The sequence below is a fragment of the Saccharomyces eubayanus genome, chromosome XV (genome assembly GCF_001298625.1).
Source record: "Saccharomyces eubayanus strain FM1318 chromosome XV, whole genome shotgun sequence".
NCBI classification, from domain to species: domain Eukaryota; kingdom Fungi; phylum Ascomycota; class Saccharomycetes; order Saccharomycetales; family Saccharomycetaceae; genus Saccharomyces; species Saccharomyces eubayanus.
In genome coordinates, this window is record NC_030974.1 from 532,430 (window position 1) to 552,433 (window position 20,004).

General features: G+C 41.0%; 10 protein-coding genes across 10 annotated transcripts; 8 read left to right on the plus strand and 2 right to left on the minus strand.

Annotated features, from left to right (window-relative positions):
• Positions 1-122: 122 nt before the first annotated feature.
• APE4 (aspartyl aminopeptidase) lies at positions 123-1,595 on the plus strand (the record flags this gene model as incomplete). The annotated part of the gene is made up of 1 exon (XM_018365640.1): positions 123-1,595. One exon carries the CDS (start codon positions 123-125, stop codon positions 1,593-1,595), a length of 1,473 nt encoding a protein of 490 aa, XP_018221895.1.
• A 286-nt stretch (positions 1,596-1,881) lies between these two features.
• Positions 1,882-3,786, plus strand: BZZ1 (Bzz1p; the record flags this gene model as incomplete). The annotated part of the gene is made up of 1 exon (XM_018365641.1): positions 1,882-3,786. One exon carries the CDS (start codon positions 1,882-1,884, stop codon positions 3,784-3,786), a length of 1,905 nt encoding a protein of 634 aa, XP_018221896.1.
• Positions 3,787-3,910: 124 nt separating this feature from the next.
• DMA1 (ubiquitin-conjugating protein DMA1) lies at positions 3,911-5,161 on the minus strand (the record flags this gene model as incomplete). The annotated part of the gene is made up of 1 exon (XM_018365642.1): positions 3,911-5,161. One exon carries the CDS (start codon positions 5,159-5,161, stop codon positions 3,911-3,913), a length of 1,251 nt encoding a protein of 416 aa, XP_018221897.1.
• A 345-nt stretch (positions 5,162-5,506) lies between these two features.
• Positions 5,507-5,896, plus strand: COX23 (Cox23p; the record flags this gene model as incomplete). The annotated part of the gene is made up of 1 exon (XM_018365643.1): positions 5,507-5,896. One exon carries the CDS (start codon positions 5,507-5,509, stop codon positions 5,894-5,896), a length of 390 nt encoding a protein of 129 aa, XP_018221898.1.
• A 180-nt stretch (positions 5,897-6,076) lies between these two features.
• Positions 6,077-8,005, plus strand: TOM71 (protein channel TOM71; the record flags this gene model as incomplete). The annotated part of the gene is made up of 1 exon (XM_018365644.1): positions 6,077-8,005. The coding sequence occupies one exon, from the start codon at positions 6,077-6,079 to the stop codon at positions 8,003-8,005; it is 1,929 nt and encodes a 642-aa protein (XP_018221899.1).
• A 33-nt stretch (positions 8,006-8,038) lies between these two features.
• Positions 8,039-9,358, minus strand: ORC6 (origin recognition complex subunit 6; the record flags this gene model as incomplete). The annotated part of the gene is made up of 1 exon (XM_018365645.1): positions 8,039-9,358. The coding sequence occupies one exon, from the start codon at positions 9,356-9,358 to the stop codon at positions 8,039-8,041; it is 1,320 nt and encodes a 439-aa protein (XP_018221900.1).
• A 438-nt stretch (positions 9,359-9,796) lies between these two features.
• SET1 (histone methyltransferase SET1) lies at positions 9,797-13,069 on the plus strand (the record flags this gene model as incomplete). The annotated part of the gene is made up of 1 exon (XM_018365646.1): positions 9,797-13,069. The coding sequence occupies one exon, from the start codon at positions 9,797-9,799 to the stop codon at positions 13,067-13,069; it is 3,273 nt and encodes a 1,090-aa protein (XP_018221901.1).
• A 293-nt stretch (positions 13,070-13,362) lies between these two features.
• MSH1 (mismatch repair ATPase MSH1) lies at positions 13,363-16,236 on the plus strand (the record flags this gene model as incomplete). The annotated part of the gene is made up of 1 exon (XM_018365647.1): positions 13,363-16,236. The coding sequence occupies one exon, from the start codon at positions 13,363-13,365 to the stop codon at positions 16,234-16,236; it is 2,874 nt and encodes a 957-aa protein (XP_018221902.1).
• Positions 16,237-16,543: 307 nt separating this feature from the next.
• On the plus strand, positions 16,544-17,107 carry LSM12 (Lsm12p; the record flags this gene model as incomplete). Its single annotated transcript, XM_018365648.1, has 1 exon — positions 16,544-17,107. One exon carries the CDS (start codon positions 16,544-16,546, stop codon positions 17,105-17,107), a length of 564 nt encoding a protein of 187 aa, XP_018221903.1.
• A 326-nt stretch (positions 17,108-17,433) lies between these two features.
• On the plus strand, positions 17,434-18,126 carry CIA2 (iron-sulfur cluster assembly protein CIA2; the record flags this gene model as incomplete). Its single annotated transcript, XM_018365649.1, has 1 exon — positions 17,434-18,126. One exon carries the CDS (start codon positions 17,434-17,436, stop codon positions 18,124-18,126), a length of 693 nt encoding a protein of 230 aa, XP_018221904.1.
• Between the last annotated feature and the right edge of the window lie 1,878 nt (positions 18,127-20,004).

A 20,004-nucleotide genomic window follows, 5' to 3' on the forward strand; every position in this document is an offset into this window, starting at 1 on the left:
CCATTGAAAAATTTCACGCGCTCTTGTGAGAAAAAGGGCCTTTTTTCTTCTATTGCTAGAAAGGAAAGAACTCAGTTTTATTGAGTAAATGAACAAAGCCAGGACGAGGTCTCAGACTTTCTATGTTCAGGATACAATTAAGAACTATGTCAAGCAAAACAGCTAAAAACGATTACCCAAAGGAGTTTGTAAATTTCTTGAACAGCTCTCATTCCCCCTACCATGCCGTCCATAATATCAAAGAACATTTAGTGTCTAAGGGGTTTAAAGAGTTGAGCGAACGTGAATCGTGGGCTGATGAAGTCGCACTCAAAGGCAAGTACTTTGTAACAAGGAACAGTTCTTCTATTATTGCTTTTGCTGTTGGTGGGAAATGGAAACCCGGCAACGCCATAGCCATCACCGGTGCTCACACTGATTCTCCCGTATTGAGGATCAAACCTATCTCCAAAAGGGTCAGTGAGAAGTATCTGCAAGTGGGAGTGGAATGCTATGGTGGGGCCATCTGGCATTCGTGGTTTGATAAGGATCTGGGCGTCGCTGGTAGAGTCTTCGTAAAGGACGCCAAAACTGGCAAATCCATTGCCAGGTTGGTAGATCTAAACAAACCATTGTTAAAAATCCCTACTTTGGCTATCCATTTGGATAGAGACGTGAACCAGAAATTTGAATTCAACAGGGAATCTCAATTGCTACCAATTGGTGGCCTACAAAAGGATAATACTGAAGCTTCTCCTGCAAAAGAGACCGATGAGTCTGGCTTCTCCTCTATTAAAACAATAGTGGAAAGACACCATAAAGAACTATTGGAGTTAGTTGCCAAGGAACTGGCCATTGATGCAATTGAAGATATCGAAGACTTCGAGTTGATTCTTTACGATCATAACGCGTCCACCCTCGGTGGCTTCCACGACGAATTTGTCTTTTCAGGGAGACTGGATAATTTGACTTCTTGTTTCACATCAATGCATGGTTTGACGTTGGCAGCCGACACAGAAATCGATCAAGAATCAGGTATTCGGTTGATGGCGTGCTTTGATCATGAGGAGATAGGTTCGTCTTCTGCTCAAGGGGCAGATTCCAACTTCTTGCCTAACATCTTGGAAAGATTGACCATTTTGAAAGGGGACGGTTCTGATGTATCTAAACCATTGCCTAACTCATCGATTTTGGAAACCTCTTCCAAATCGTTCTTCCTATCTTCTGACGTCGCTCACGCAATTCATCCAAATTATGCAAGCAAATACGAAGGTCAACACAAACCACTATTGGGCAGTGGTCCCGTCATCAAGATAAATGCTAACCAGCGTTACATGACCAATTCACCTGGCCTAGTCCTGGTGAAAAGACTAGCAGACGCCGCTAAAGTTCCTCTGCAGCTGTTTGTCGTTGCAAACGACTCTCCATGTGGTTCCACAATCGGTCCTATCTTAGCGTCCAAGACAGGTATCAGGACTTTGGATTTGGGTAATCCCTTGTTAAGTATGCATTCTATTAGAGAAACCGCTGGTTCTGCCGATTTGGAATACCAAATCAAATTATTTAAGGAGTTCTTCGAGCGCTATTCTTCTATAGAATCCGAGATTGTTGTATAAAGCACCATTTTAGATGTTATAACCCGATATATATGTTTTTCCCTTGTTCTACATATATATACATATATATATAATTGCAATTTAAATCTTGTGATCTACATAAACTTTCGCGGGACCTGAAAAAGAAAACGTGAAAAGTTTCTGAAATCAAATACTTAAGTAAGGGAAAGTGAACGAGTTCAGGGTCCGAACATATAAGCGAGAAAGAGAGCAGTATACCAATCAATTTTGCATGAGCAAAAGGCTGCCTTCAAATACCAATAATTGAATTACACGAGAATAAAAAATGAGCGCAGATTTATCTATTGGTAATGAAATTAAAGATGCGTTTAAGGAAACCCATAAATGGGTTCAAAATAATTTGAAATGGTTAAAGGATATTGAGCAGTTCTATCGAGAAAGGGCTAAATTAGAAAAAGAGTATAGTGAAAAATTATCTCGCTTATCGGCTGACTACTTCAATAAGAAATCTTCAACCACGGTCCCTATCTCGGTGGGTGATACACCTGCCACCACACCGGGTTCCGTTGAAGCTGCCGGAGTGGTAGCATGGAATGAAATTTTATCCCAAACCGATATGATTTCCAAGGACCATGATCAATTATCTTCGGATTTTGAAAACCATTTAGCAAATCAATTGAGTGGGTTGTTCACTAAGCTTGATATGACGTTGAGCAAGATTGCTGGTTTTAACGATGATATGGTAAACAAAAAGGATAACATTTACCATGAGTTGGAAAAGGCCAAGAAAGACTATGACGAATCTTGTTCCACCATGGAAATGGCAAGAAACAAATGCACTAAAGCTTCTAATGATAGAAATAAAAAAAAGTTAAATGAAAAAGAGGTGGAAATGAATAAGTGTAAAAACGAATACTTGATTAAGATCAATCAGGCAAATAGGACCAAGGATAAGTATTATTTTCAAGATGTTCCTGAAGTGCTAGATCTTCTACAAGACGTGAATGAAGCAAAAACTCTTTTCTTGAATGATCTGTGGCTGAAAGCGGCTTCTGTTGAAAAGGATTTAGGTACAAGAGTTAGCAAAAGGTTACAGACTGCTGATTCTGTAGTAAAGCAGAATAAACCCTCTCTGAATACGGCAATTTTTATTAAGCATAATTTGAAAAGTTGGAAAGAGCCACAAGACTTTACGTATAAACCATCACCAGTATGGCACGACGATGAGAAATTTGCAGTCCCATCCACATTGGAGGTTGAAGACTTGAGAGTTAAGTTGGCAAAAGCGGAGAATGACTACAATCTATTGCAAGATAAGACTCAAAACGAGTTGTCTAGACTTTCCGCCTTAAACAAGATAAAACATGAGATGAAAACTAACGAAGATTCCGTCAATGCGGTTAAGTTTTACGACACGTTAAAGAACTACTTAACTGTTATTTCTCCCTTTACTTCGCACGAGACTTTGAAACTGCAAGCCGAGGTGCAGATTGAAAGTATTCAGAACAATGTTCCTGAGGAATACGATCTATCCACGGATAATATTGATTTATCCAAAATGAAGAAGAAGTCCGGAATATTCAGTAAGCTTAAGCATAACATCCTGAACGTTGATTCGAGGCCTTCAAGCGGCGGAAATGCTACGAGTGGCAACGGAGGACCTCTACATATAACCAACCTTTTCAATACATCGAGAAGAACAAGACTAGGTGCTGCATCCAGCAAAGCTGGTGAAGATGGAGAGAACACTTCCATTTACACTAGCGAAACCAGCACCACGACAAAAACCACACACACTTCCAACGAAGATGGTGGGAATAAAGTATTGTACGCATATACAAAGCAAGATGATGATGAAATTAGTATTTCGCCAGGTGACAAAATTTCATTGGTTACACGGGATTCAGGTTCCGGATGGACTAAGATAAATAACGACAGTACTGGTGAAACGGGGCTTGTACCCACTACATATGTTCGCATTTCTAATGCGGATGGGGGAGGCACAGCTAATGGCAGGGGCCCTGCTCCAGAAGTGCCACCACCAAGAAGAACCGCGCTGCCCGTCAGGACATTAGAAGCCGCGTATGCGTATGAGGCAAAAGGTGATGATGAGATGTCGATTGATGTGGGGGACGTTATAACCGTCATTAGAGGCGATGATGGCAGCGGGTGGACGTATGGTGAGTGTGATGGTCTGAAAGGGTTATTTCCAACAAGTTATTGTAAATAAACGAATGAATGAATGAACGTTTTTTATTTTTTTTGTCCACACATTTAGAAAAGGTACAATTCTATATTATATATATATATGTATATATGTATATATGTATATATAAGAACGAGTTTTTATGTGATTAATCTATTAAGCGAACGCCTAAATTGTTATTCGTATCCATGTCGATATTCATCTCGATGTCTGACTCGTTTTCGGATTCGAATTCAGATTCAGATTCAGATTCGGATTCTAGAGTGGCTTCTAAGTCACAGTTCGATCTACAGTTGGGGCACATGAATTGAGGATAGCTTAAAATTACTAGTCTTCTCACACAATGGAAATGCCAACTATGAGCGCATGGAGATATGAAAATGGCTTGGCAAGGTTTGATTTTGTTTAGGCAAATGGAGCAGTCTTCTTGTTCTAGACCCGTGGTTAGTTTTTGCAGGTTTTTTATTCGGTTCAAAGCCTCTTTGTTAAATGCATTGGCCTTCAGCTTCCAGGACTTGTTCAGTTCGATTTTCATCTTGACACATCGATATATCTCTTCTGTGCCGCCGCGAAAGTCCATGCCAAGCTGTATGATGTCGCCATCGTGTAGAAGGTGGTCGCTGGAGGTAGTGGAGGCCGACGACAAGCGTTGGTGGTTCAGAAACGTTCCACTGGAGGACTTGACGTCCTTTAAGAACCAGTTGCCCTGATCATCGACTTTGAAACAGCCATGGGTCCGTGATATTACTTTGGATTTGAAGACCACTGGATGATACTGATCCGGGATCTTGGAAATGGCCTCTCTTACTCTCTCGGTATACCTTCCAATAATTATCTGCGAGCCTGCGCCCGCGGTTCTTATGATGGGGTCGAAGAAAAGACCCTGGTTGGCTGAAGAAGAGGATGACGTGTCTATAAAAGGGGTCAGCCTGATGCTGAAGAGCCCGTGCTTGTCCATTCTGTGTTTCAAAGTGGGCTGGTCTATCCGCTCGGGCAGCGAGGTGTTTGGTGGGGGGTGTATGTCTAACGAGAAGTCGATCTGGTTTACTTGGTTTGGAGGATACACGAAATGGCGGATACTCTTCGTGCTGGCCACAGCGGGGACTGCACTTGTCTCTGTGGCGGCGGCAGCAGCAGCAGTAGCAGCATTGACACTGTTACCGTTCACCATGGCCAAAGAAGTAGCCGTGCGCGAGGGCAAAATGCCCAAACCATTGGTACCGCCATTGTTATTGCTGCTGTGATTAAGCGTATCGTTAATGGTGAGAGAGATGGATATCGGCAATCTGATGGGATTATTAAATTTGGTGTGGTCGTGCGAAGCAGCAGCAGCGGCTGCTGCTGCTGCTGCGGGAGACGCCTGGCTGGGGGGCGACGAGGGGGCAGTATTGATGGACATAGAGGAAAGACTTACACGGAAGGTATGCACAGGGAAAAGCGTTCACAGCGCACGGGTACAAACGGGAGCAGCGAGCAAAAGGAGCAGTGCAGTGTACAGTCGAGCCATATACCGAGCGCCTATCTGTATGTCAAACCTATACTCCAATAGACCTGCGTGTGCGTCTTACACATACGTAGAGACCTAAGGTTCTGCTGATCCCAATGGTAGGTTTTATCAATTTTCCCATTCTCTTTGTGGGCCGTACAGCGTGACGTCTGCCCCGACCAGCTTAAAGAAAGATCAAGACCCCTCTCCACTGGCGGCAAATCATCAAACATCCCCACAATCTTCAACAGCATCGCCATGGGAACCAACATGAGCAACACCACCACCACCACCACCACGAACGACAGCAGTGACAGCAGCGACAACTCGGCACCTCCAACACAGCCGACGTCCAGGGGACCCGTCACGGATAGAACCAAGGTCAACTACGTTCCTCAGAGCAACGACCCGTCGTCGTTCCAGTACTATCCAGACGATCCGGAGAACCCGGTCAATAAGTACAAGTTCGCGCTCAAGGGCGATAGTCAGTATTACGATCCCTGCGAGGAGTCTTCCAAGCTCAGCTTTCAGTGCCTCGAGCGCAACGGCTACGACCGGACTAAGTGCCAGGACTACTTCGATGCGTACCGCGAGTGCAAGAAGCAATGGCTCACAGCCAGGCGGAACAACAGGCAGCAGTGGGAGTGAGACCTTTCCATCTCTCTCTTTTCTATAGACATTGTACTTCGCGGGAAGCAGCCACAGCTCACTCAGTGAAATGTGAAAAACTAACACGCAGCAAGTAACTATGTAGACGTTCAAAGCGGAAATAAGGAACTATTGTATATACCTTTACATACGTGTACATACCAAGCATAAGAAGGACTTATGGCCGAAAACTCGTTCTCGAAGTTCATCGCAAGGAACAAGCTAGCCATTGTGGCCACAGTCTCTGCGGGGACCGCTGCCGTAGGTGCCTACGTGTATTACCATCAGCTCAAGCAACAGCAGCAGCAGCAGCAACAGCAATCGAAGGGCACTAAGGACCGCCAGCGCCAGGGAGAGGTATGTCCTGGCCAGGACGAAGACGAGGTAGAATTGAAGGAGGACGGCAGCTCCACTGCTGGTAGCAACAAGAAGAAGAAGAAGAACAAACGGAAGAGGAAGAATAAGCTCAAATCAGCGGAAGAGTTCGAGTACCCCCTCTTGCCTGACGGCGAGCCCGACATGGACCGATTAAGAGGTCTAGCCGTCCCACAGAGGCAGGCGTTTGCCGTGCAGTTGAAAGACAAAGGTAATCACTTCTTCGCCGGTAAAAACTTCGACGATGCCATCAAGTACTACCAGTACGCCATCGAGCTGGACCCGAACGACCCGGTGTTCTACTCTAACATATCTGCCTGCTACATTTCCACGGGCGATCTGGACAAAGTCGTGGAGTACACTACAAGGGCGCTCGAAATAAAGCCTGACCATTCCAAGGCCCTGTTGAGACGTGCGTCCGCTAACGAGTCGCTGGGGAATTTTACCGACGCCATGTTCGACCTGTCTGTTCTGTCCCTCAACGGGGACTTTGATGGGACCTCCATTGAACCCATGCTGGAAAGGAACTTGAACAAGCAGGCAATGAAAGTGCTAAACGAAAGCCTAACCAAGAACGGCGACGACAAGGACTCGCAAATACTACCTTCCAACACGTCTTTAGCATCGTTCTTTGGAATCTTCAACCCTGACTTGGAAACTTCTCGTGTCAACACCAGTTCGGTTCTGGACAGTGCCAGCGCCACGTTGTCGGAGGCCTTGCAAAGCTTATATTCCGCTACAAGGGAAGGCTATCTGATAGCAGACGATCTTCTTACAAAGGCCACAGATGCATACCATTCTCTGATCTGTGCCAACAAGGAGGATTCCGCTATAAGGGAAAATGCTGCATTAGCCTTTTGCTACGCAGGCATTTTCCAATTCTTGAAAAATGATCTGTTGAATGCTCAAGCTCTCTTGCAAGAAGCCATCAACCTGCATCCAACCCCAAATTCGTACGTGTTCATGGCTTTGACCGTGGCCGATAAGGAGAACTCTCAAGAGTTTTTCAAGTACTTTCAAAATGCAATCGACTTGGACCCTGAGTACCCGCCCACTTATTACCATCGCGGCCAAATGTACTTTATCCTACAGGATTACACCAATGCTAAATTAGATTTCCAAAAGGCCCAAAGCTTAAACCCTGGGAATGTCTACCCCTACATCCAATTGGCTTGTTTGTTGTACAAGCAAGATAAGTTTTCCGAAGCTGAGTCTCTTTTCAATGAGGCAAAATTGAAATTCCCCATTTTACCTGAAGTACCCACTTTTTACGCTGAGATCTTGACCGATAAAGGCGACTTCAATACTGCGATCAAACAATACGACATTGCCAAAAGGTTAGAGGAAGTGCAAAAGAAAATACACGTAGGTATTGGGCCCTTGATTGGTAAGGCCACTATCCTAGCCAGACAGTCTTCTCAAGACCCAACCCAACTAGATGAAGAAAAGTTTAATATGGCCATCGATCTATTGACTAAAGCATGTGAATTGGATCCAAGATCCGAACAGGCCAAGATTGGTCTAGCCCAACTAGAGTTGCAAATGGAAAAGATTGACGTTGCCATCAAATTGTTTCAGGAGTCGGCAACTTTGGCAAGAACCATGGATGAAAAACTGCAAGCAACTACATTTGCTGAAGCCGCGAAGATACAAAAGCGTTTGAGAGCAGATCCAATCATTAGCGCAAAGATGGAGCAAACATTGGCCAATTATAGGGCTCAAGGAATGATTTAGAATTAGGTTATATAAAAACGTATGTGTTCTGTTCTATAAAGGTTCCGTCAATGCCAAATCCAATTCGATTCTTTTCTTCCAAATATTGTATTGATCATCGGTAACCAAAATATTAGTGGTTTGTAGCATCGATCCTAGCTTCCTAAAAATAATCTCACTGTATTTGATACCGTCAAAATCATCAAACTTAATTTGTAGATCTCTAAACCATTTTTCACCAATGATTAATTCTTTTACCAGCTTGACACATTCAATCACATCATCCGCTTTAGGCGTCAGCATCAATCCGCACATCTTGCTAATGATGAAATGGTCAATACGCGGGTCTTTGCGTCTTCTTTCATTGAATACAATAAATGTGCAATTTAATACTAGCCCGCATACCAATTGCCATGGACAAACCAATCTTGACGCGTTTATATTGTACTCATCCACAATTTGATACGCTACTTCTCTTGGGAGTTCAAAATCATTGCATAATCGTATTATTTCTTCTGTGGTCATCTTGCAATATTTCTTCGCTAACAATGAATTTGGAACTCTACCTCTTTTCCTCAATGCCTTTGCTGTTTTCAATTCGGATTGGGGTTTTCTGATTTTTTTGACTTGTTTGGCGTTTCTCCTCTTGTTCTCCTGCACGCCCGACATCTCTTCTTCACTCCCAAAATCGCTTTCATTGTTGTCATAATCATCGGTATCTGCATCATCTTTTACAAAAGTGGTCTTTATATTATGGCCTTTCGATGACGAATCATTGTCTGCTGTTGCTGCTTCTTCTTCATCATCATCTTCTTCTTCTTCTTCTTCAAATGCCAGTTTTCTTCTTGTAGTGGACGGCGATTCGAAGTGTTGTGCCGGTGGCAGCTCTGGTATAATTGGTAAATCACTCTTTTCACTTTGGCCAACTTTAGTCGGTGTGCCGAACAGCTGTTTCCTCAATTCTTTAGGATCAGAGGAAGTAAACCTGTCACCATTCTTCACAGGACTTCGCTTATTCTTTTTGGGACTCGGTGTCCATGCAAACTGCTTCATGGGTGACGAATTAGACAAGCTTTGCCTGAAAAGACTCATTAAATGTTTGGCCTTTTTTGGCTCTAAGGGAATATTGTCCATGTAATAGCCCAGGTCAGGCATGTGTTTCTCGTTCATTTTCTGTGATGCTATGTACGCACATATGTGGCATCTCGCTACTTCTTCATCTTGTTTCAGCATCACTTTATTCAGTGAAGTATTGTATAGGATCGAGGTCGCATTAGTCAATTTCTTTAAATAACCCCTAGACCAATCTGGTTTTTCTTGTGGATCCAGTCGAAGCACCTCCGAAACGCAACGTTGAACCTGTCGCATAGACATATCCGATTCTTGGTCTTCCTATTTTGGCTTTTTACCTAGTAGTATTATGCACTTTTTTGTCAATTTTAGTGTTTTTTTTTTTTTTCAATTCCGGTTCTTCGTTAACGTAAACAACGGTAAAGAATGAAATAATGCATACTTTCATCACAAAGAAATAACTTTTGGGCTACAGACAAACGTGAAATACATAACCAAAACGCCTTCGTATCCTGAATACTCTAGATCAGTAGCTTCTTATAGCCGTTTGCATCCACTTACCACACTTTGCTTGGTGCTGCTTCCACGCTATATTATCCAAAGCTTCGTCTCATCGTTTTTTTATTAACAAGCTCTAGCTTTCAAAAGAGAAGTCTCGTCCAGTAAAGACCTCTACTTAGCTAGGTTTTGAATAGTGCTGCTGGCTTTGTGAACTAGTGCCTCTACATTTACGTTTACATAATGTCTGGTTACTACAGAAGAACGCATCCATCATCTGGGCAATATAAGCACCCTCAAGAGCAGCCTAAGTATTCACGTCCTGGCCAATATCGGTACCCAAATGACCAAACATACCAACAGTATCCTAACCAATACAATCAACGTCGACACTATAATCACAATGAAAGCTCAAGGCGACGTTATAGTGACGATCGCCCGCATAGCTCAAATATTACCAATACACGACATTCATATTACGGTAATAACGACAACCAAAGTGGCACATATGTAAATAATAAATCTGACGTTAATAATGTAAGAGGTTTGCCACAGTCACGCTACTCAAATACCAGTGCTAATACTGCATCAACATCCCCGAATACGCCTCTACTCACAAATTCTGCCTTACTTCTACAACAAAGACCACCTTCAGTTTTAAAATATAATACAGACGTCTTGATGTCCAAGTTCCATTACTTCGACCCCATAAAAGGCGAATTCTCCAATAAAGACAAAATGGTTTCATGGAGGGCTACAGATAAAGAATTTGCGGAAACCGGATATTACGTAGTTAAAGAGCTACAAGATGGACAGTTCAAATTTAAAGTAAAACACAGGCATCCGGAGATTAAAGCATCCGACCCACGTAATGAAAACGCTACTATAACCAATGGAAAAGTTGCGAGCCATAGAAAATGCAGGAAATCGTTAGTCTTGCTACCTCGCATATCATATGACAAATATTCTTTAGGGCCACCTCCTCCATGTGAAATTGTAGTATATCCAACGCAGGATTCAACAACCACTAACATTCAAGATGTATCGATAAAAAACTATTTTAAAAAATACGGCGAGATCTCTCATTTTGAAGCATTTAATGATCCTAGTAGCGCTTTACCTTTGAACGTCTATCTCATAAAGTATACAAGCCCTGATGGAAAACTTAATGATGCAGCCAAATCAGCCTTTAATGCTGTAAGGAAGCATGAATCTTCAGGTTGTTTTATCATGGGGTTTAGCTTCAACATCGTTCTGAACAAAAATTCTATCTTAAACAACATCATTGCCAAATTTGTCGAAACAAATGTTAAAAACTTACAAAAGTTGCAAGAAGACCTGAAAAAAGCCAAGGAAAAGGAAATGGAGAAAGAAAAGGTGAAGGAGACCCAAAGTAAAGAAATTAATTTGCCGAAGGAGCCTAAGGTAGACACATTATCGCATACATCAGGATATGAAAAGAAGATCCCCTACGATCTTTTGGGCGTAGTCAATAACAGGCCCGTCTTACATGTCTCAAAAATATTTGTTACTAAGCATGGGTTTCGAGTTGAGGACTTTAAGTATAAATTAAGAGGCTACAGATGTGCACGATTTATTGACCATCCAACGGGTATATATATAATCTTTAACGACATCGCGCATGCTCAAACCTGTTCAAACGCAGAATCAGGCAAATTGACAATAATCTCTCGTAGTAGAAGAATGCCTATTCTAATCAAATTTCACCTGATTCTCCCTAGGTTTCAAAACAGAACCAGGTTTAATGGACCCGGCGCATCGACTACATCTGAACATGTACCCGTGGAATATGAGTCTAAAGAAGAGTTTATTGACGCCACTGCTAAACAAATACTAAACGATCTAGAGAAAGCCTTGCATGTGGATATCAAGAAAAGATTAATAGGACCCACAGTGTTCGATACATTAGATCACGCAAATTTTCCTGAAGTACTAGCCAAGAGAGAATTACGGGAAAAAGAGAGAAAACAAGAAATAGCCTCTAAAATTGCTGAAAATGAGTTAAAACGTAAAGGGGAAGCTAAACGGGACTTTGATTTATTTGGTTTGTATGGTGGATATGCAAAATCCCAAAAGAGAAGTTTAGATAGACACAGTTCGCTTACAATGGACCGTACATCTTTGAAAAGGAAGAAGTTATCCAAGGGCATCAAACCAATGGCGCACTTGTTAAATGAGGAAACAGATTCCAAAGAAGCTACTCCATATAATGATGGCGGAACTCCTTTCTCAAATGATCGTTTCTCAAAAGAAGACGATGAAGAAGAAGACGAGAATATGACATCTTCTAATTCATCATCATCCGAAGAGGAGGAGGAGGAAGGAACAGATAAGAAATTTAAGAGTGAATCTGAGCCAACAACTCCGGAGTCTGATCACCTCCATGCCATTAAATCATTGCTGACTGATGAAAACGGATCCCTTGACATCTTGGATACACCTTTGATGTATAAGCCTACAGCTACCGAAATTCCCGAGCCTGTATATCCACCTGAGGAATATGATCTAAAATATAGCCAGACGTTATCACCCTTGGACCTGCAAAATGCTATCAAAGATGAAGAAGATATGCTGATTTTAAAGGAATTGTTGAAATCATACACTGTCACTTCTTCTTCTTCGGAATCTGGTGCGCTCTTGGAGTACAAGACTTGGAAATCTCGTAGCCAAAAGGTCGAAGAAGAAAAGGCATCTGACTGGCAAATCAAACTTAACGGTACTTTGTTTGATAGTGAACTACAACCATTTAGTTCCTTCAAAGCTGAAGGCTTTAGAAAAATTGCAGATAAATTGAAAGTTAACTACTTACCCCATCGTCGCAAAATCCACCAACCGTTGAACACTGTGAATATTCATAATGAAAAGAATGAATACACTCCTGAACTTTCTCAAAGAGAAGAATCTTCAACAAAAGAGCCTTCGGACTCAGTTCCCCAAGAAGTCTCATCTTCGAGAGATAATAGGGCGTCGAACAGAAGATTCCAGCAAAACATAGAGGCCCAAAAGGCTGCAATTGGTACTGAATCTGAACTGCTGTCACTGAATCAATTAAATAAAAGGAAAAAACCAGTCATGTTTGCACGTTCTGCAATTCATAATTGGGGGCTATATGCTCTGGATTCCATTGCGGCGAAGGAAATGATTATTGAATACGTTGGTGAAAGAATCAGACAACCCGTAGCAGAAATGAGGGAGAAAAGGTATTTGAAGAATGGGATTGGTTCAAGTTATCTCTTTAGGGTTGACGAGAACACGGTTATTGATGCCACTAAAAAAGGTGGTATTGCCAGATTTATCAACCATTGTTGTGATCCAAATTGTACGGCAAAGATTATAAAAGTTGGTGGAAGAAGGAGAATTGTTATTTATGCATTGCGCGATATCGGGGCTAACGAAGAACTGACCTATGATTATAAGTTTGAAAGGGAGCAAGACGACGAGGAAAGATTGCCCTGTTTGTGTGGCGCCCCTAACTGTAAAGGTTTCCTTAACTGAAGACAATAGTTATATTTCTGAAAGATCCTACATATATAATATGCCCTCGTTGCTTTTCAACAAAAAGAATAAAAATAAATACTGCATGCTATGTAACGTTGTTAAACAATGTTAATAAAACGCAACTAGTTAGTGCATTGATTTTTAGGTTTTATCTCTAAAAGCTTTGTAATATCACTTTTGGAGAATAAAGATTTCGCGATGACTTTCAGTTAGAAGAAATGGTTTGAAAATAAAAAATTGAGATTTAAACGGCGCAAGATATTTAAAGGAGAACGTCTGAAATCGCGTCAATGAATCCTTTGTTTAGAGTACCGAAAGTATATCTACCAATTTGTAGAGCCTTAATACGATATTCTAGTAATGCAACCGCTCAACCAAAAATTGCAAAGCTCAAAATCACCTTGAACAAAGCTGCCGAATCGAGTAGTGAGAAAACAGACACATATACAATTGATACAGATAGTTGCCCTATAGCACAGCGAAATGGTAAGGCAGCATCCTCTCAACCCCCGAAACCTTCTTTGCCTCCATCGTTGCAATATGTACGTGACTTGATGGATTTGTATAAAGGACATGTGGTTCTAACACAGATGGGGTCGTTTTATGAACTATACTTTGAGCAAGCGGTAAAATATGCACCAGAGTTAAATATAGCATTGACAAATAGAGCTTACACTCACGGTAAAGTTCCTTTTGCAGGATTCCCTGTTCATCAATTAAGTCGACATTTGAAAATGCTTGTTAATAATTGTGGGTATAGCGTAACAATTGCCGACCAATTTAAAAAGAATGATGTGGCAGATAACGAAACCAACAAATTTTATAGAAGAGTGACCAGGATAGTTACGCCAGGTACATTTATCGATGAAGCGTTTGAGAATTTAAGAGAAAATACATATTTATTGAATATTGAATTTCCTGAGAATTGCATGAGCTCGGTGGCAGATGCGAGCCTAAAAGTCGGTATATGCTGGTGTGACGTGAGCACTGGGGAAATATTCGTTCAGCAGGTATATCTGAAGGATTTAGTTTCCGCCATAACAAGAATTCAGCCTAAAGAGATTCTATTGGATGAAAAGTTGTTGGAGTTCCATATTGAGTCCGGGACTTGGTATCCTGAGCTTGTTGAATTTAAGAAGTTCTTTATCAAATATCAAAAAATGCCCAGCCAGCATCGCACTATAGAATCGTTTTATGGGCTGTTCAATCTGGGTGAAAAAGAAGCAACAGATAGACAACTGAGAATCCAATTTCAAACTTTCACCCAGAAGGAGTTGGCTGCTTTAAGAAACACTCTAATTTACGTAAGCGACCATCTACCCAATTTCTCCATTAATTTTCAAATTCCCCAGAGACAGTTGGCAACAGCCATAATGCAGATTGACTCAAGAACCAGTACTGCTCTCGAGCTACATTCGACTGTAAGAGACAACAATAGGAAGGGCTCCCTGTTGTCATCTATCAGGAGAACTGTGACACCTTCTGGGACGAGAATTTTAACCCAATGGTTAAGCGGACCCTCCCTTGATTTAAAAGAAATCAAGAACCGCCAGAGAATTGTGGGATTTTTCAAAAGCAATGTTGATATCACTGAAGACTTACGGTTGATGTTAAAGAAAGTTCATGATCTCTCTCGTATATTGCAAAAATTTAGTTTTGGAAGAGGTGAGGCACTAGAGCTCATTCAAATGGCACGCTCGCTACAGGTATCACGAGAAATACGGGATTATATATTAGAAAATACGTCTTTGATGAGAGTTACGTTGAAGAGCCAAATAATGCAGCTGATTGAAACTTTGGACTTTGAAAAGAAATTGATTGATGATATATTGAAGTTTTTGAATGAGGAGGAACTGGTTAAATCGCAAGATATTAAGCAAAGTGATGATTTGAATGTGATCCTTGAGACGGACTTAAAGGGAAAGAAAGCGTGTAGAAAAGATGAAGTTCCTGAATTGACAGGATTTATTGTAAACCCTTCTTTCAACGCCAAACTTGGGAAACTGCATGATGCTTATCAAAAAATTGGGCAGAAAAAAGTAGAATTAAACGCTTCGCTAAAGGATCTGTTTATTGGCAAACTAGGCGCCAAAACTTTTGCTTTGAAGGAAAGGCAGAATGGCGAATATGCACTACATGTGACAGGAACAGCTTCCAATTTGAAAAAAATCAATGAATTAACCAGTGAAAGCGATTTTAATGGAAGCAAGTTTCATATTTTACAGCAATCTAGCCAGACTCGCTGGTTGAGTCACAAATCCTGGACAGACTTGGGCCATGATTTAGAGCTACTGGCTTTAAAGATCAGAAATGAAGAGGCGAATATTATTGATTCATTTAAAAGAAAATTCATCGATAAAAGCAACGAAGTTAGACAAGTTGCGACTACTCTAGGTTACCTGGATACGTTATCGTCATTTGCTATTTTAGCTAATGAAAAAAATTTGGTTTGTCCTAAGGTGGACGAAAGTGATAAACTGGAAGTAGTGAGTGGAAGACATTTAATGGTTGAAGAAGGGCTTTCCACGCGTTCTTTAGAAACTTTCACAGCCAATGATTGTGAGTTGGCAAAGGACAACTTATGGGTAATTACTGGACCGAACATGGGTGGTAAATCTACATTCTTGAGGCAAAATGCGATCATAGTAATTTTGGCACAAATTGGATGCTTTGTTCCATGCAGTAAGGCACATGTTGGTATTGTAGATAAGCTTTTCAGCAGAGTTGGTTCCGCGGATGATCTATACAATGAGATGAGTACATTCATGGTTGAAATGATAGAGACATCATTTATTCTTCAAGGCGCTACCACACGATCACTGGCCATTCTTGATGAGATTGGACGTGGAACCAGTGGCAAAGAAGGCATTAGCATTGCATATGCAACACTAAAATACCTGTTAGAAAACAACCAATGTAGAACTCTCTTTGCTACACATTTTGGTCAGGAACTGAAGCATATCATTGACAGTAAATGCACAAAAAGTTTACGTGAAAAGATTAAATTTTATCAAAGTGGCATTACAGATTTAGGAGGCGAAAATTTCTGTTACGATCACAAGTTAAAGCCAGGCATTTGCATGAAATCAGATGCCATTAGAGTGGCAGAGTTGGCCGGGTTTCCGACCGAAGCATTACGAGAAGCTCGAGAAATATTAGGTTAATGCTTAACACATATGTACTTTGTATAATATAAAATGTATCATAAGAAGGCGTCAAGCCACTTTTACTAATTTTCTTTACGAAGATCATGAACAAAGATCGAGGGTACAGCGAAGACGGTAAATTTGCACATTTCCATAATTTTCCCGCCCGAATGATATTAGCGGAAGCAAGAGAACAACTAGAAATCTACCATACATAAAAGAGTGGATTTTGATAAAAAACAAGCAGACACGTTGATCCAGGCTAACACATAGTGCCAGTTTCTAAGCTTGCGACTCTAAGAATCTAGCTTTTGCCCTTTTTTCCATGAGTGTCAGTCTTGAGCATACGCTCGGATTCAGAATAAAAGTAACGAACGTGTTGGATGTGGTTACTGAGGGTAGATTGTATTCGTTCAATTCATCGAACAATACCCTCACTATACAAACAACTAAAAAGAACCAATCTCCTCAAAGTTTCAAAGTGATCAAGTGTACATTCGTTAAGCATTTGGAAGTCATTGGTGACAAACCTTCCTTTAATTCATTCAAGAAGCAACAAATTAAACCCTCATACGTGAGTGTGGAAAGGGTTGAGAGACTTCTAAAGGATAAAATAATAGCATCCAAAAAGAGTGAACTTTTGAAAGGCAAAGGAGTGAGTGTGGAAGGTCAATTTATTTTTGATCAAGTTTTCAAGACTATAGGTGACACCAAGTGGGTCGGCAAGGATATCGTTATCCTTGATGACGTTAAGGTGCAACCACCATATACGGTTGAAGACATCAAAGTTTTACACGAAGGCAGTAACCAATCCATTACATTGATTCAGAGAATTGTAGAGAGAAGTTGGGAGCAATTGGAAGAAGACGATGGTAGAAAAGGTGGATAGAAAAACGAAAAAAGTACGAACGTTATGTATTTGATAAAATGGGCTTTGTACAGTGGACTGCCGCTGTATGAAGCACCCAACAAAAGAGAATAGGTCTCATGTTTATAGTCTATTAATGTTATATTATATATTGCGCCAAGCTCTCTATTTTGTTTTGTAATGTTTGGGTGCGTAGCTTTCGATGAAGCGTAATATGATGTAAAGTAATTAAAAAGCTCTGGAGATGACTACCGAATAGAAAGTTTGTATTTCGAGAACCAGAAATATGCGATACGCTGTTCTTGGATTAGCAATACTATACATTTTCTCACAACAGCGAAAGAACTATGTCTGAATTTTTGAACGAAAATCCTGACATACTAGAGGAGAACCAACTTCCTACCAGAAAAGAAGATAGAGCCAAGGACCTTTTGCTAGGCGGTTTTAGTAATGAGACTACTTTAGAGAGGAGGAGGCTCTTGCTGAAGATAGACCATTCTCCCAAATCTCAAGTGTTGCAAGATATAGAGCTATTGGACAAACTACTCTCGATTCGAGCTCCACCCGAATTGACTTCCGATGAAGATAGTTTGCAAGAAAGCGAGGAAGAATTCATGACAAGTCAAAACGATGAAGAAGAAGAGCTAGATTTTATTGATGCTCAAGAAATATACGATTTGATTGCGCATATTTCTGATCCTGAACACCCACTGAGCCTTGGGCAGCTTTCTATTGTAAATTTAGAAGACATCGAAGTTCATGATTCAGGTAAGCAGACCGAAATGGCGGAAGTCATGATCAGAATAACGCCAACCATTACACACTGCTCTCTAGCTACTTTGATTGGTTTGGGGATACGAGTCAGGTTGGAAAGATCTCTTCCTCCTAGATTCAGAATCACGATTTTGTTGAAGAAAGGTACTCATGACAGTGAAAATCAAGTAAATAAGCAGCTGAATGATAAAGAGCGTGTAGCAGCTGCTTGTGAGAATGACCAGTTGTTGGGTGTGGTCTCTAAGATGTTAGTAACTTGCAAATAAATGAAGGCTTTTTTACGTGCCTTCCCTTGTTCAAGGATTTGTGGTTTTAGTGTAGGTGTGTTTTCACCTTGGACCCCTTTTAGGTTTGTATATGTTATATACTATTTTCTCTACTCAAATACACAAGAAACATTGCTTTTACGAAAGTTGGGGCTTCTTCCATCTCCTTCCTCCATTAACGTTGGCTGCGGTATAGTGCGACGGTATCTTTTGTTGCCTTCTTTCAGCGGAAACCTTTGGAACTCTAATCCTCTATGAAAGACATTAGTGCTCTCCATTTTACGGCTGTTTCTGATTGCAGTATGTTGTAGTGTTGTCCTTCTTATAGGTGGGCGTACTTTTCATGAATTTCACAAGCCATGGCATTACGCGGGAAGGATTAAGCATACGCAGATTTGTCGAGAAAATGCTGTATATTAAAGAACATAAGTTGAGAGCAATCGTAAACGAAAGTACTGAAAGAACATAAGCTCGGAGTAGAAAAATGGGGTATTTTGTTCCTGATTCATCTATTGAAAATCTCAAGTCGTACAAGTATGTAAATATACCGTTGGTTGCCTTAAATTAGGAAAAGCGAAATCTCTAAGTATACTAACTTTCAACAATTTCTTTTTTCTTTCATAACAGGTACCAAAGTGAAGATCGTTCGCTGGTATCAAAATACTTCTTAAAACCATTTTGGCAAAAATTCTGTACCATTTTCCCCACGTGGATGGCACCTAATGTCGTCACGTTATCTGGGTTCGCCTTCATTGTTATTAACGTGCTGACTGTATTCTATTACGATCCAAATCTAAACGCTGAATCGCCTCGCTGGACATGTTTTTCGTATGCCCTAGGAGTTTTCCTGTATCAGACATTTGACGGTTGTGATGGTGTCCACGCTCGTCGTATAAATCAGTCAGGACCATTGGGAGAATTGTTTGATCATAGTATTGATGCTATAAACTCTACTTTGTCAATTTTTATCTTTGCCTCGGTAACCGGGATGGGGTTTTCCTATAGGCTGATGTTGTCCCAGTTTGCGATGCTGACAAATTTCTACCTAAGCACCTGGGAAGAATACCACACACACACATTATTCTTGAGTGAGTTTTCTGGGCCAGTGGAGGGCATTCTGATCGTTTGCGTTGTGTTTATATTGACCGGCATATACGGAAAACAAACCATCTGGCATACTTACTTATTTACAATCACGATTGGCGATAAGGTCATTGATGTGGACACTTTGGATGTTGTATTCTCCTTATCTGTCTTCGGTTTGGTGCTAAATGCATTATCCGCAAAAAGAAACGTGGATAAATATTACAGAAATAGTACCTCTTCGACTAACAATATTACTCAAATCGAGCAAGGCAGTGCTATAAAAGGTCTTTTGCCATTTTTTGCTTATTTTGCAAGCATATCTTTACTCGTGTGGATTCAGCCACGTTTTATCACACTCGCTTTTATCCTATCCATCGGTTTCACAGGAGCATTCACCGTCGGAAGAATTATTGTCTGTCATTTGACCAAGCAGGATTTCCCTATGTTCAATGCGCCAATGCTAATTCCCTTGTGCCAGTTAGTTCTGTACAAGATATGCCAGGTGGCTTGGGGAATTGAACTCGACAGAATTGTCTATGCCTTATCTTGGCTTGGGTTTGGCCTTGCATTGGGCGTCCATATCATGTTTATGAATGAAATCATTCATGAATTTACTAAATACCTGGATGTCTACGCTTTGTCCATCAAACACTCCAAGCTAACATAAAACTGCACTTTGTTCACACGCTTTCTGATTGTTTGCCTTTCCTTTATTTAAACAAAACTCAATTTTCTCTATTGCTCTGTAGGACAACCAGTCTCTAGTTTGTGTAATAGATAACATTATATTAT